At 37.2% G+C, this 16,505-nt stretch overlaps 1 protein-coding gene across 1 annotated transcript; it reads right to left on the minus strand.

Annotated features, from left to right (window-relative positions):
• Positions 1 to 634: 634 nt before the first annotated feature.
• On the minus strand, positions 635 to 1,420 carry LOC135684711 (uncharacterized protein K02A2.6). The gene has a single exon (XM_065200348.1). The coding sequence runs from the start codon at positions 1,418 to 1,420 to the stop codon at positions 635 to 637; it is 786 nt and encodes a 261-aa protein (XP_065056420.1).
• Between the last annotated feature and the right edge of the window lie 15,085 nt (positions 1,421 to 16,505).

Here is a 16,505-nt window from a genome sequence, read left to right on the forward strand (position 1 = left end):
AATAAGTCAATATAGTGGTGCTGAGAGTTGTTCAGCAATGTCACTGATTTCTTTATGCTTAAACTACCGAATTCTTTGTGCTCGATATCGTGCTAATCAAAAATAATTTATACATTTTTTAATAGCTCATTCAGCAATTCAAAAACAGTGTAGTGCAGTCGCTTAGCAGTTGAATTGTGCATTTTATGATACAAGCACGAAAGCTGGTATAATTACACAATTTACACCCTCCAGACTGGGGTACTTGTACCTAGTCCTCCTTTGGGTCTTCCTCCATATCTTTTAAACTATTCATGTCATAGACCAAAAAATTTGCTTTCTGGCGTAACGTGACATGCTAAATAAGATGAGATGTATACCCTACTTCAAAATGCTTCTAAGTGTAATATATCAGGCCGAGTAAACACAAGAGAGCAGGCACATTCACGCAAGAATCCAACTTGAATCACTATCTAAAATGAGGCTATAACAATAGGACTCAAAACTGAACGAATACATCACACTTTTCCTCCCTAAACGAAAAATGTCCAACACTTATTGGCTTTGCTTTTATTAAAGTCCTTTACTGTAATTTAAAGTTCTTTTAACAGAAAACTGAACTAATACAACAACTTAACTACAAGTGTTGGGTGGACTACCAGCACTTGGAAAACAAGCAGAAAAGCATTTTTATTGGAGTCTTTTTATTGAGTAAATCTTTGTCCTCAATAACTGTTTCATCACATGTTTTCTCTAATTCAATTGGAGGTAATACATCTCGAATAACAGGGAACTCTTCTGTTGTCTCTTTCGGTGGAATCACACTATTTAAAAGATGTTCTATGTGCACAAATCTTATTCTTTGCCCACACTTTACCAAATATGTAAGAAGTCCTTTCTTCTTTACAATGACTCCAGGGATCCATTTCTCCGTGCTATCTCTGTGATTTCTAACAAGCACTGGTTGATTTTCTCTCAACTCGCGACTTTTAACCCCCTTTTGGTCATGATACTTTTTCTGTTGATGCTGTTTTTCTTCAACTGCACTAGCTAGGTTTGGTTTTACTAAACTTAGCCTAGTCCGCAGAATTCTCTTTATAAATAACTCTGACGGTGCTTGCTTTGTAACTGAATGTGGCGTAGAACGATAAGTCAATAGAATATTAGCTAATCTTCTTGACCATGTAACTGAAGTATCTTTTCTCTTATGATCTAGCCACATCTTGTTTAGAGCTTGCTTTACTGTCTGCACTGCTCTCTCTGCAGCACCATTACTGGCTGGATGATAAGGTGGAATGAGAGTATGCTTAATTCCATTCCTCTTCAAGAACATTTCAAAATCTTCAGAAACAAACTGAGGACCAAGTTCCTCTGGCAGTCCATAGCTTGCAAAAATGTACCTCAGCTTATCTATGGTTGCTCCACTGGTTGTACTAGACATTTCGTGCACTTCTGTCCATTTGGAATAGCTATCTATGACAATCAAAAGCATCTGTTTGTCAAACATTCCATAGTCAATATGAATTCTCTGCCAGGATCTTGCTGGAAACTTCCAGGGATGCAATGGAGCATGTGCTGGCTTATTTCTAAACATTTGACAGCTTTCACAACTCTTTAAATATTCTTCTATCTGTGAATCAAGATTTGGCCACCAGATGTAACTTCAAGCATTCTATTTCTATATTTTGATGGAATAATCACCCTTGTACCCCACAATACACACCCCTGTTCTGCAGATAACTCTAACTTGCGACTGAAATATGGCCTTAACTCCTCAGTGCCACAAGCTTCTGGCCAACCATTCAAAACAAATGAAAGAACTCTTGACAAAAGTGGATCTCTCCCTGTCTCTTGCTGTTTATCTTTAGCAGAAATTGGCAAAGAATCAGTAAACCAAACACTGAAGGCTCTTTTCCTTCCTGTGAATTTCCACTTGGTAATCTAGAAAGTGCATCAGCATTTGCATGATCACTAGATTTCCTGTACAACAATTTGTATTGATAAGCTGCAAGGATCAAAGCCCAACGTTGCAATCTAGCTGCTGCTAGTATTGGAATACCAGATTGTGCAACAAGAATAGAAAATAACGGATTATGATCTGTTACCAAAGAAAATGTGCTCCCATAGAGATACTTGTGAAATTTCTTTACCCCAAAAATCATTGCTAAGGCCTCTTTCTCTAATTGAGCATAATTTCTTTCACTTGAACTTAATGTTCTAGAAGCATATGCTATTGGTCGTTTTGAACCATCTTCCATTACATGTGATAGCACAGCTCCAACTCCATAACTGGATGCATCACAGTCCAGCTTTAAAGGCTTAGCCGTATCGTAATGGCATATGTGTCCTTAGACCAATAGCATATGTGTACTTAGATTTGAAAAAAGCCCTCGACACGGTCGCTCATTCTTTGTTGCTTTTGAAATTGACAGAATATCTGAAATGGTTTCGCTCCTATGTTAGTCAGAGATCACAGCAAACGTCGGTTGGGGACGCTCTCTCACTGAAACGAAACGTAACGATTGGAGCACCTCAAGGATCAGTTTTAGGTCCCTTACTTTTTCTTGTTTTTATCAACGACTTGCCGTTATCATTAAAATAATCGAACACAATCTTGTTTGCAGATGACTCAGTAATCTTTTACTCGGAGAAAAACTGTAATGAAATCCAAAATAAGATGAATGAGGATTTTGCTCTAGTGAAAGAATGGCTAAACGACCATCGACTGACGTTAAACAACACTAAATCAAAGTTTGCTGTGGTTGGAGGAAAACAGCAGTTAAAGCGTTTCAAAGATATGACATTGAAAATCAAAGAGGACGAACTAAGTCGAGAAACAAGTTATAAATATCTTGGTATAATAATAAATGAAAATATGACATGGGGGGATCACATTGCTTCATTGCAGCAAAAAGTAGAAAAAAATAGGTTTGTTAAAAAGAATAAGTCATCTAATCCCAAGGGCACAACGTTTAACTTTGGTAAATACTATGATAATACAATTGTTTGATTATGGAGATACTGTTTGGGAGGATAGAAATAACCAATGTTCGATGAAGACTCTGCAAGTTCTTCATAACAAATGCGCCAAACTGGTATTGAACATGAAACCAAATGATTCAAGCACGAAGGCCTTAAATTAACTTCACTGGAAATCTCTAGATATCAGACGAAAGTTCCATCGATGTGCCACCATTTACAAGTCGAAAAAAAACGATATAAGTTACACTTACAGCAATAAAACAGGACACGATTTGCATAACATCCAGACAAGGAACAAAGAGCAATACCATCTATCTAAAGTAAGGACAAATAGGGGGAAGCAAGTGTCATCCTATCTGTTTGTTGATGACTGGAATAAACTGGACACAAACATTAAGTTGGCAGGAACTTTTAATATTTTTAAACAAAGTTTTTGGACAATGTGAACTGATTTTATTCACTATGATGAACTTTTTTAATTTTGTAATGTTTTAATAAATCGATATAATTAGTTAAATAGAGGACCCTCATGAAAAGCACCCTCGAGTGACTGAGGCCATCCTCTGTAAATATTTGTCTTATTATTATTATTATTGTTATTATTATTTTTATTATTAATGCACTAGTACCTTACTGCTGCTCAACTGTGCTTTACAAGCATCAACACGAGAGTGGTCAGAAGCATGCTTTCTGACATGCTTCTGACCACTCCCATGGTACATACTTCCTTAACAGCTCATGCAAAGGGCCTAAAATGGAGGCAAGTTTTCTTTGAAACCTCCCATAATAATTTATCAATCCAAGCCAGGATCTTAACTCTGTAACATTTGTTGGAGCAGGCGCATCAATAATGGCCCTGATTTTCTCTTCAGTTGGATGCAATCCTTCTTTGTCTATCTTGTATCCAAGGTAAGTGACAGAAGAATTCTTCTGTCACAATGAAGAATTCACATTTACTGAGTTCAGCTTTAATGTTATGACTTTCAAGCCTCTGCAAAACTTCTGATAGGATCTTCTTATGGTCCTCAATAGTTCTAGTTGTGATCAGAATATCATCCAAGTAACATACAACATTCTTCACACCAGACAACACCCTATCCATGACTGACTGAAGTATGGCAGGTGCACTAGCGACACCAAAATTTTACCTTTCTATCCTGAACAGCCCCTTGTGAGTATTGATGGTTAACACATCTTTAGCATCCTCTTCAAGCTCTAACTGTTGATATGCATTGGACAAATCCAATTTGCTGAAATAAACTCCTCCTGAAAGTGTTGCAAATATATCCTCAATGTTTGGCAATGGGTATTGATCAACATCTAACACTGGATTCACTGAAACTTTATAATCCCCACAAATTCTGACTCTACCATCAATTTTTTGAACTACCACAATTGGAGAAGCCCAATCACTATGCATCACTGGTGCCATAATACCATCTTTGGTCAAACGATTAAGTTCCTTCTCCACAATTTCCTTTAACGAAAAAGGAACAGGACGGGCCTTCTTAAAAACAGGCTTAGCATCTTTCTTAAGAAGTAAGTCTGCTTTATATCCTTTTATAACACCATGCTGAGCATCAAAAACATTCTTGTACTTTTTAACCAATTCCTCACCCAAACCGTAATTTACCACAAACAGCTGATTCCAATCAAGCTTAATTTCCGTCAACCAGTTTCTTCCTAACAAAGCTGGTGTAAGAATGAGAGAATGAAGTTGCAGTAGCAGAATAAGAATGAAGTTGCTTTGTAAATGAACCCAAGGGCACATGTGGCAAATACTTCTCATAAAAACCATTTCCAACAACTAAAACTACTGCTCCAGTGTCAATTTCCAAAGTCAAAGGAAAACCATTGACAGAAACTGTTTCTTGCAAGGTAGCCCTAGAATCACCTCTACAAGTAAAGATTGTATGCAAATCTTCATCACTACTATACCCAACATTACTGGATGAAGTACCAAGAAAACTTGTTTTCACAGACGGTACAGTTTTCTTCTTTTCACTTCTACACCTCTTTGCAGAGTGACCTTGTTTGGAGCAATTAAAACATTTCAATGACTTAAATTTGCAATCATTTGCATTATGTTTATCTCCTCTACATCGCCAACACTCTGCGCTCTGCAATCACTAATGTCTTCTTTGGTTTAAAATGAGCATTTAATGTAGCTTTCAGCTCATCATACGACTTACTTGAAGGTATATTTGAGGTCATCAAATTTCTCAACACCGAATATGTTGAAGGTCCAATTCCACTCAAAAGCACAGCCCTTTTCTTGGATGCTTCAGTAATATCATTTGCGATGAAAAACTGTTCCAGCCTTTCCATATAACAAGCCCAGTCCTCCTCCCCTTCATTGTAAGGACCAACCTGTCCTAGCACCTGTGCCATGCTAATGCCACGTCAGCATTCAAGCGAACAAAATGGGCCTAAGAAGTCAGAGCTCGACTTTACCACTCAACTCGTTTAGCTGGCCTACTTGAGTTTTCCGTTTCAACAAAAAACTGGAAACGTTCACCACAGTCCCGTTTGTAAACATTAAAACATAATGGGAGGAGCCGAAACCATTTCTCGTCGCCAATTTGTAATATATCAGGCCGAGTAAACACAAGAGAACAGGCACATTCACGCAAGAATCCAACTTACTATGAATCACTATCTAAAACGAGGCTATAACAATAGGACTCAAAACTGAACGAATACATCACACTAAGGGTAAAAGTTTGTTTAACGTAAACGTGTTTTGAGTACTTCCGTCAGGATTGGTCCAACGAAACAAGCCATTTGCTGCTTAATGTTTTTTCTTTTCTTGAAGGCTCTAGCATTGCATTTTCTTTTTGAAGACATCTTATCTAAATAATATATTGAAAACTGTGGAGATTGAAACTGACGTTTCACACAATAAACTTGAATAAATAATGGCCTTAGTTAGAAGGAAACTACTGGTCTTTGCGAACTTAGTGTCTTAATGTAACATGCTACCAGAAGAATTTTTGCTTCTCAAATCACTTTTCACTTTAATAAATGTAAAAGACATTTATCGTGAAAACATTTACGCGGCCCCTCCTAGGGGACCCTTAGGAGTTGCTTGAACTCCAACCTACGTCGGTTACGTCACTGGTCAGTAGCACTTGATAGAGCAACGTTACCTGAAGAAAAATCTTCCAAATAGATTTTGCCTCTTCCACAAAATGAATGAAGAAGCTGTGTCGCAGCCAGTACCTAAATAGGAAGCCAAAGCTAGCCCATTTTTAGTGCATTTGTGTAATCGGGGAGTGGTAACCATCTTTTGTCTTCTCCTGTCCCAAACTCGAGCCAAAGCTGTGCTCAGCTAAGCTGACGAAACAATGCAATCGCTATTATGATAGTATCAGTGTCGACCGTTTTGATTGCGACTCTTCCATGTCCTGAACTGGAAACGCTCTTTACGTAGACAAAAATTCTAGTATCAGCTTTTTCGTGGTTACAAAGCTTTTGGGGGCCTTTTTGGGGGAATCTCGTCTTATTCAGCATGGCATGAATGATATAGAAAAAGACCAAGAAGGAACTGGATAAGGGTATCCCAGTCTAAAAATAGCTTTTAGGGGTGCTTTTCAAATGGGGTCTGCATTTTTTCTTATTTAGCATGTAAAATTACGCCAGAAAACCTTTTTATGGTTTATATCTTGCATAGTATGAAAGATATGGAGGAAGACCTAAAAGGGGACTGGGTGCAGGTACCTCAGTCTGAGATCTGAGAATAGCTCCAGGGGTATTTTTAAAGTGGGGTCTGTGTCTCATCTTATTCAGCATGTCAAATTGTGTATTTTACCAACTTTCATGTTTGTATCATAAGATGCGCAATTCGTCCTTTTTTGAGAAAAGCTATTGCTTTTTGAAATTAGTGTTTAATAGACTTCGAGACAGCACTAAAGCTTCAACTTTGCTCAGTTTTTCTTAGCTTAGCCAATTCAGATAGATCAGGAAGAAGCACTACCAAAAGTTAACTGCAAGTCATCCTTCTCCGCTTTTGGAAGACAACCATTGTGCACCAAAGGAGAATTCTTGTTGTTGTTACAAGTTTTATTTTTTTTAACTTTTTTCAAGGACGCCGGGGGTTAACCGCCCCTGTTGCCTGTTGATAGGAGGGCAAGAGGAGCCAAAGTGCCCTTTTCACTGAATTTCCTTGAAATCGGCCGTTTGTAATTTTTAAAATATTTATATGAAATTTTAACTGCACTGTCTTATTCGTGATGACATTTCTCAAAACCTTTGAAGAAATTTTCTATGCAAAAAGTTACCTTTAGATTCCTACGATTTTTGAAATACCTACAGAAGGTCTAAACAAAATGATAGTTGCGAAATTATTGTTGGTAGCTGGGAATTATGCCCTTTTACTGAATCCGTTCCGGCGTTCATGACATTTTTTGAGTAGTATTTGGTTGACGTTGGTTTGTTTTATGAGTGTTCGTGTTCGGTAGAACTTGGTGGCTTGATTGAGATATGTTCCACGTCGTGGATTCCCGACAATTATTCGGTTGTGGATTGAAAACAACAAAGAGGGTTTACACTTTCTTGTTGTTTCTTTATTTCTTTTTATGTGTTGTAAAAATCTATACTGCAGTGCCCTATACTCAGTGGCGAAGCTAACCAAGAACAGGTGGTCCTGCCCAAAGGGGGTCTGGGGGCAAAGCCCCCAGAAAAATCACGTGAAGCCACGCCCTAGAGACCCCCGGAAAAGAAGGAAACGCCCTTCTGGATATATTGAAATCAAGATTGCAGTGAAACATTTTTCACTGCCACATTTTGGAAAAAAGGTGTAGAAGGCTCGGATCCTTTCAAGTTCCTCCTGCCTTACTTTGAAAAGTCAAAAGAGCATCACAAAAATTCTTTCTAAAATAAGCAACATTTGAAAATGTTTTCACTGATTAACAATTTTGAAATCATTGACAATCAATAAAAAGAAATTGCTTGTACAGATAGGCATATACAGTTGTAATACATACTGGAAACATAATTGATTCAAATAATTAAAAAAAAGTAAAAATATTTTGTCACAGCATGGATATGTCTGATGCACGGTAGATAGTGTAATAGTGCTAGTTTGGATTTTGTTTGTTTTGCATCCTGTAACCTTAGTAATTTTATCACCGTTCGCACATTCGATTGTTTATAATTCCTTTTGTTTTCTAATTGCACCTTTAGATTCATTAACTATTTCTTTTGGGATTTTTAGTATCATTATTCAGTTTATGTAATTAATCTTGGGACTAATATATTTTGTATTCACTATTATTATGTAAATTTTCGTAGCTATGTAGCATTACAATAAGTTCTTGTTTAGTTATATTTTGGGCGTGTTTCATATAGAGTTAGTTTTTGAGTTGGAGTTGGAGTTGAAGTTGGAAATGGAATTCGGTTAAGAGCGATTAGGTTAAGTTTGATATTTTGTATATTTAGTTTCTCGACGCTTTATAAATGTGGCAAGATGCTTGTGAAAGATCTTGTCGACATGAAGTATGGATTTATAGTATACGTATCTGGATTTATGGAACCGCGCGTGATGATTTATTGATTGTGCATTATTATAGTATAGTTTGAACGGACAGTGCTTGTGAAAGACTGTGCCTGTTAGAGAAACATTGTGAAGTTTATAACCTTTCGCGGAAAGATCACATGATCGGAAGATGGACGTTTGAAACATTATTTATTCGTCTCTTTGTCTCAATTCTCATTGAAGGACTAGTTTATATCGACGGTAACGATAGGGTGGATGTATTCTTTTGACAAAAATAACCCTATTGCAATAGAGTCTTGAATCAATTTGTTTTGAATATCAGAGGAGACCCCTGACATTTTGCCAGTACAATACAATCTGAGTCACCGAGTACAAAAGCTCCCAGTAATTACCATTGTTTTCCTTTTCATCCTTTCCAAAGCGACCTTTTCATCGGGACTTCTGAATTGTAGGGTAGTTCCTGTTTAAGGCAGGAGGACGAACTTCTGAAATTAAATTTAAGCAAGCCATTTTTCTGTCATGCACACTCCATCTCCCCTCGATCTCAATTTTTCTGGTACAAAAAAAACGAAGATTCTCTCTCGGCAGCGGCAGCAAACTTTTTCTACTGTTTATAATAGGTCTTTGAATATGACTTCCTTTGCTCTCTGCAGTCTGAGAGAAAACTATATGAATGTCAGGTTTCTCGCGATGTCTGTGATATTTCTGACTTAAACAGAAAATAGGACCAACAGAACGACCCTAAACAATTTGATTTCTATAAGTGCCACTCGTCTTGAAACGTTCGATTCTTGTATCAATCAAGTGACGACAGTGTAGGGCCGAAGCTTCCAGCAGCAAAAACTTCTTCAGAAGCTGAATCATGACGGTTAAAGTTAGTTTTATACATGATATCAAAATAGTTGAGTCTGACTATGGCCTGAGTGAAAATTTTTGTGACCTTTGACCACGGCGCAGAAAATCAACAAATTATACCGAAACATAGGGCTCCAAAAGAGCAGGACCTGAGGTCCTGCCATGTCTGAAGGGCAGGAGTGCCATTGTTTTCTTCTATTGTGAGGCAGGACCAAAAACAGGGCTACAAGGCGTTTGCCCATTGTTAGGCAGGACCAAACATAGGGTTTAGTCCTGCCTACGAGTATTGGGCAGGACTGACCACAGGGCTAAATTTTTGACGATATCAATTTACGAACGGGATACTCGAAATTCAATTCCAGTCACCCTGTGTCTCAAAATTGAAAAAGGGCACAGCCACGAAGTATCAGTGTAGAATAATACAAGAAATGCCTTTGAATCAGGCATATAATGATTTTGTAGTGATTCCATTCATTCTAATTTTTCCTCACCTATCGCCATCCATTTTTACTTTGTTTATTTTACCTACAGTAATTTCTTCACATCACTACCTCATCACTACACTCTACGAGCCTATCACTATGTCAACATTTCCTCTCTTTTGTTTAGGCCCTCATCAACCCTACACATCTACCTAAATCTCAATTCATAAACTATTCACACTTAGCCTAGCCCTTCCTTTCCCACGCTACCTTATTTATTTTACGTAATAAATCACCGCTTATGTATATACCTTTCCAATGGATTTTTAGTTAGTTAGTTTTCATTTCGCTGGAGAAAAGACACACAAAAACACATTAAATTTGTTTTCATTGTGTCGATGGCCTAAGGCAGCGTGTAACAAGAATCAAGATCATAAAGATAAAGCTCGGTGAGATCGTACAATTATAACTTATTTATTAATAGTTCATTGTTCCTGCACAGCCACAATTTGACCTATTAAAATTTCATAAAGTGAATCAATTTTTAATATTTTAAAAATTGTTATCTTTGGAAATTTGTGGTCCTGCCCGGCAGGACAAACAGGACCTTTGACTTCGCCACTGCCTATACTATATTTATGTGTTGTAAAAATCTATACTGCAGGATTAATTTAAGGTGCAGTGATGACCAATTTGTGCAGTGGTGAATCGGAGTTGTGCAGTGATGAATTGAAAAATGTGCAGTGATGGATTACTTCACTTTTCAGTGTGAAATACTCCAAATACGACTGATTTGGATGTTTTTAGAATAAAGACAAATGAATAAAAACTATAATCGAGAGTCGAATGAGATAATAGAATCAACCTACGTGTGAAGATCAACTAAAACCAGCTTCAACAAAAAAAATAATATACAGTTAATAACAAACGCACTTCATAATGCAAAAAAGTGTTTTTTAAGAAAATAGAAAGAATACTGGAAAATAAATAGATAAAAAGAAAAATGCAATAAATCCTGTTATTGCTAAGATTTCAAGGAATAAGTCGAGGTCTGTGGGGTCTTATAAAGTAATTATGTAATTTTTTTTAAGACTGGAATTAATCAAATGTAATAAAAGCATGCCTTGAAAAAAACAAAATGTTTAAGATGATTGCAAGAAAATAACTGCTAGAAATATTCTAAAATATATTTTGAGCTAATCTAAAGGGCGTGGCCACAAAATTTTTCGCTAGCTCCGCTCGCAGGGAAGACTCTTCTTTCAGATAATCCTAGGGCCTCCAACAACCTGGGTTCTTCTTGTATTGCAAGGCGAAAATGAACCAATGCCACTTCTACCATCAAATGATGGCCTGCTTCTCTTCTTTTGTATGAAACACAGTACACCACAATAATTGGAGTGAATACCATTTCTATCTTTGCTTTATATTTGGATAAGAATTTTTTTGGTTTGGGTATCCATAAAGCTAGCCAGGCATAGTTTTGAAAGATTAGTAGCAGTTACAGATTTGTATTATATAGACAAACCATATATTACATAAAAAATATGTAATATACAGTAATGTTGTGCTTTTGACAGATCTTAGAACATTGAAATATGTAACATGATTAGAGATCAAGTCTCTTAAAACAGCATTTTATTATAAGAAACAGCTATAAACAGTTGATTTGCCATTTAAGGATCAATCGATAACTTAAAAAACACAGTATTTCCATTCCACTCCATTTCCCCCATTCAAAAAGAAATACTATATTGACTCCATAGGGTGGAAATGAAGAAAAAATTCCCTGTTATCTGGTTTGCTTCTCTGTTCTCTTTGGTCATGTTTGATATGTTCTGGTAAGATTTATACATAATCAGTGGTAGCTGTAGTTAGGCCATATAACACTGAAATCGTCCCTGAAAACAATGTAAAACGTTTTTGGTCCGTCCAAAAGAGGTCCAGTCAAAACTTAGCCACACCCTTAGCCGCACCTTATTTGGCCCTGAAAATCTGCGTTTTATGCTGTTTTGTGCAGTGATGAAAATTCCTTAAATTAATGCCTGGCTCTAAGGCCGTCACATATACCATTAACCTGATATTCTCCTTCCCTCTTTTTTAGCGGTTGGCAACCTACGGCCTGCCGATCAGAATCTGGCCCGGAAAGAAGATTTTTGTGGCCAGCGAGATAAAAAAATTTTCCGAGGGGTCGTAAATATTAAATGAAACACATTGATTCAAAATTAGATTTTCCAATATCTTTACCAAACCTGCAAATCATGGAAAGATTTAGTCACTATCCGCTGTCACGAATTCATCCTCGACAGCAGAATCTTCGAGAGACTTGGCGAAAGTTAACAAATGCAGCAAGAACAAATCTTGCCTGACGCATTCATGGGAGTTGAGCGGGGATCACGGGTGTCTCTATTGTGTCATGTAATAGTTGCTAGTGGGCTGGGGGAGGGGGGCTACATTGGACAAATTAGGGTTTACGTATATTAAAGTGAACGGTCTCAGCTAAAAGGCTGATGCTAAACGTCGTTTGGTGAATAATTCTGCATTTCCATTCAAGAATAATTTCTCCAAACCCTGAATGAGATCTTTTTTATATTGACTGTTTTTTTCAGATTTTCCTTTGGCACTTATAATTGTAACAGTCTTTTCTATCGTTGTGAACTATCTATGTAAAAAGAGGTTTGTGATTGTAGTGTTATTAAATTTAAATGAAAGTCTTTTTTGTTATCATTATTATTTTATTACAACTATTGTATCCGTTTTCTTATTACCTTTGGTCCGCTTAAAAAAAGGATTGAAGGATCTGCGAAGTCTCTAAAAAGGTTGCCATCCTTGTTCTATTCCATTACAATAATTATATTTAAACCTTAATCTTAGGAAGAAGTATGATAAGATGAATACAATAGCTGGCATGATGCCTCATGTTACCTCCAAGGAACACGTGCCTACCTAAAATTACCTAGAAGGACTTGACCTTAACAGTCTTGCAACAATACCAACTGTGAAGTCATATCTTTCATGGTTGATATGATGGCAAGCATCAGAACGCTAACAGTATTACCCGTCACATACATAGTGTCATTACCGTTAGGATACTATTGACGCAGATATCTTTCAAAACGAATCAAAAGTCTGCAGAACGACAAAAAAGGAGGAGTGCAGAGAAACTTCTCATAAAGTCTGCATGATCCAAAATACCTCGCAACTTTAGTAGCTTTCAGAAAAAACGATGAGAACAAAACTTGCCAAACTTTGGAAAACTTGCCAAAAAGCGCCGCTTCTTAAGTTTAGTCAAGATTTAATATCAAATACCTGTGCAATTAGATTGGTAACATAATTTCTTGTTGAAAATAAATCAGAATCTAGCGTTCTTTGTTATGCCACCAAGATACGGTAGAGACTTAGTCTCGGGAAGGGTTGGCTCCGTGTACCTCTCCTGTCGAATTTTGGAAAACTTGCCAAAAAACTGTACTATGCACAAGATGGCATCTATTAATTGAAGGGCATATGTCGCATTAGCAGTTGGCTAATAAAACAAAAGCGTTTGGTGTGGAATGCCATTGTTTCGTGACTTTTCAGTTCTTCTTAAAGGTGAACTGACACGCAAAACTATTTTTCGATATAATGTAGAAAACGATGCATGGAATCTTAATTTCAAGTTTTCGGTTAATTATTATTGTCCGTTTTGACGCAATTCCGCTCTAAATGTCATGATATTATCGTCGAGTGTTCGACCATTGTCGGCATTTCATGTGACCCAGTGCGTGTGACGTCACAAACACCATGTTTCTATTCCTTGAATGGAAATCACGCACGGACTGGACAGTTCAGTTCATCTTGTTCAGTTACTATTCGAGGAGATCTATGTAGCCTTTGATCCAAGATAATGAAAATTCGATGCTTATGAAATATATGAATGATATGTGCTGGCAAGATAAAATAAGGAAAACTAACTCGACCTCAAATGAAAGCAAATCGAGCATAAATACCTGATACATTATTATTTTTTAAATATTCAACACAGTTTTCGAGTTATTGAGCGTCAAAGTTAGCCACCGAGCATTTTCCGAGTACGGACGAGTTTGTCCGAGCCTTCCGCATAGTCGTGACGTCACAAGCACCATGTTCACATCACTTGAGCAACACGACAGTGTGGAAGGCCGTACTTTTATGACTTTGCAAATGAGCATCGATACATTAATTGAGTAGGTTTTGGCTCCATCTCGACAACACAATTGGAAAACAGATTATGACTCCTTTACAAACCTTTCATAATAAGGTTTGCAAGAATATCGTATTATTCAACCCGTTTGAGGCCCTTCCTCCGTCTTGCAGGACCCAGTGTGTGGCGGGCCAACATATCGTGTAATGGTAGCGATATATTTTATTGACTTATAATATATTGACAGGATTTTTATTTTCTGGAAACCTAAGTAAAATGCTTTTATTTTGTTAAATACGGCTGCTGTTAGACTAATTTATCAGCACCCCCCCCCCCCAAAGTTAATTTCGGTCTTTGATCCTGGTTATCTTCAAATACGCAGTAAAGATTTTGTAAAGATTTTGAATTTAAGTCACTCATTTTCGTTTTTTTTATTCAATCACATGAAAAATTTTCAGGGGTTAAGAATCTGGTACGATCGAGTCACTATTTGCAGGAAAACAACTTAGTAAAATTTTCAACTCCCAGGCCGCTGCACTCCTATAACTCGGGTAAACCGATGAGTTTGCAGCCCAAAATGAAATAACGTTCATGATTTATATGGATGTAGAAATAATCTATCGAAGTAATGATATATTGAATTTATTCGAAAAAAAGCTAGATTCATGATAAAATGATAAGATTCTTACATTCGTCCTCATGATTGACTTCAGAATTGAGAATTTCTTCTCGCAGCTTAAAGTGCCTATTCTTTCCAAACACGTGTATAACAAGTTTCCCAATCAGATATTTACACTACAAATTTCAGAGAGATTTCCTCTTACGGAAATTTGCACCCTGAATCTCAGTGCAAGTTTATTTGCCGGAAATTTACGCAATGAATTTCTTAGAAATTTCTTTTCACTGAGATCTACATGCCGGATTTCGGCTAATTATTTTGGGTTATGATCTCATAAACTTTTAACTTGTTTTTAATATCGAATTGCAACGAATTTTGGATGTTTGCTTGATTTGCCCTTGATTTTGAATTTCAAGGGGAAAAGTCAATTTAGGACTAAAATTAGCGACTCATTTTGCACTCGGGCTGTTTCCATTAAATTATTTAGAAGTGTTATTGAGAATTTCAGGTATTAAAGCAAGTTGACCCATAAGACTGTTGATTTAGGATTCAGGGCTTAACATTGAATCGTTTTTGTCCTTTCTGTGAGTGAACGGTTTTGCTCGAAATCAATCAAACAGTCTTTGCGCCAAAGTTTATGTTTCGTTTTACAACCTTCCTGCGGCCTGGCAATTTTCGATTATGAAAACCTTGCTATATTATTCGAGAAATTCTCTGTTGGTTAATCGGATGCTTTCAGTAAAATATTAAATTTGTCCTTAGTGCCTAGTTTTGCGACAATGGTAGGCCGCGAGCATTGTGTAGCCTGATTTGGTCTATAATGCAGGCTACACCATGGTCGCGCGCTGCTGGCAGAATGACAAACAATAGCCCATCGATGGCAGTTGACAGAATTTGTCACTTCACAATAACTGTCCTATTGTGAACGGAAATGTGCGCGCCAAAGTAAGGTCAAGGTGACATTTCCGCCCTTTTGCCTCGAGGCCGAGTGCTTGAGTTTATTCCAACGGTTTGCTGACATGAAAAGAGATCTTCGAAGAATTTCTCTACTTTCAGAAATAAACATGGCAGAACACAGAGCGAGCAAATTTAATAGTGGTTCGATCAAAAGGTAATTCGTTTCCTCATCTTACTTCAAATTTTCTGGCATCTGAGTTGCCCTTCAGGGCTTTTAAGCAGAATAGAGATTCTGTGGCCTTTATTCAACCTTGATTTTGTCGAAAACCTGCGTAAACAAACGAACTAAAGACTATTTTTGAAAATTGTGATAGCATATATAGAATGTTAATGATCTAAATGTTTGAAAAAGATTCAAGAAATCGACCGAAAACTGTTGCATTTTTAACTCCCCGCCAGGTTTTGCTTTGCGGGCACCTGATTGATCTGCAGTTATCAAATTCTTTTATAATATTCTGTTCATAGTTCTGGCTCACAACCTCTGCATGAAAGTACCTTAAAGCAGGCAGATTTCAGCGGAAAATAGATAGAAAGAGGGGGCAAACATGAAGAATCCGGTTTCTCCAAAAACACCATATATTGTACTAAAACCTATAGTAAATAATATATAGGTCTATTATAAACTGTTTTAGGAGGGGAAGGGCTATTATTAAAAGACTGGTTTCATGTTTTTTACGTTTCAAAAAATGGGCCTAAGTATGTTTACCGCCATTATTCCGTTGGGCCCTCCGAGCCACTGCAAGCATAAATACTCCACAAACTAGCGATACACCAGGTCCCTAATACCAAAATAGAACTCCAAAATCTTTAAAACGCCATTAGAAGTAATTTGTCAAAAGAAACATATCTTTCAATCCGAAACTTAAACTGCGCGCCAAAATCAACGAGAAGATAAACTACCACTAGCAAGCCTTCCTGAGCCCGCTATTCCAGTAGCCTCCAGTCCCGCAGATGTCATGTGACGAGAATGGCACGGGGGTAACGCCAGGATACGTTTGGATAGATGTATCCATAGTCTATAGAATTAGGACTATGATG

The sequence above is a fragment of the Rhopilema esculentum genome, chromosome 21 (assembly GCF_057945365.1).
Source record: "Rhopilema esculentum isolate cy_ngs chromosome 21, ASM5794536v1, whole genome shotgun sequence".
In the NCBI taxonomy this organism is placed as follows: Eukaryota; Metazoa; Cnidaria; class Scyphozoa; order Rhizostomeae; family Rhizostomatidae; genus Rhopilema; species Rhopilema esculentum.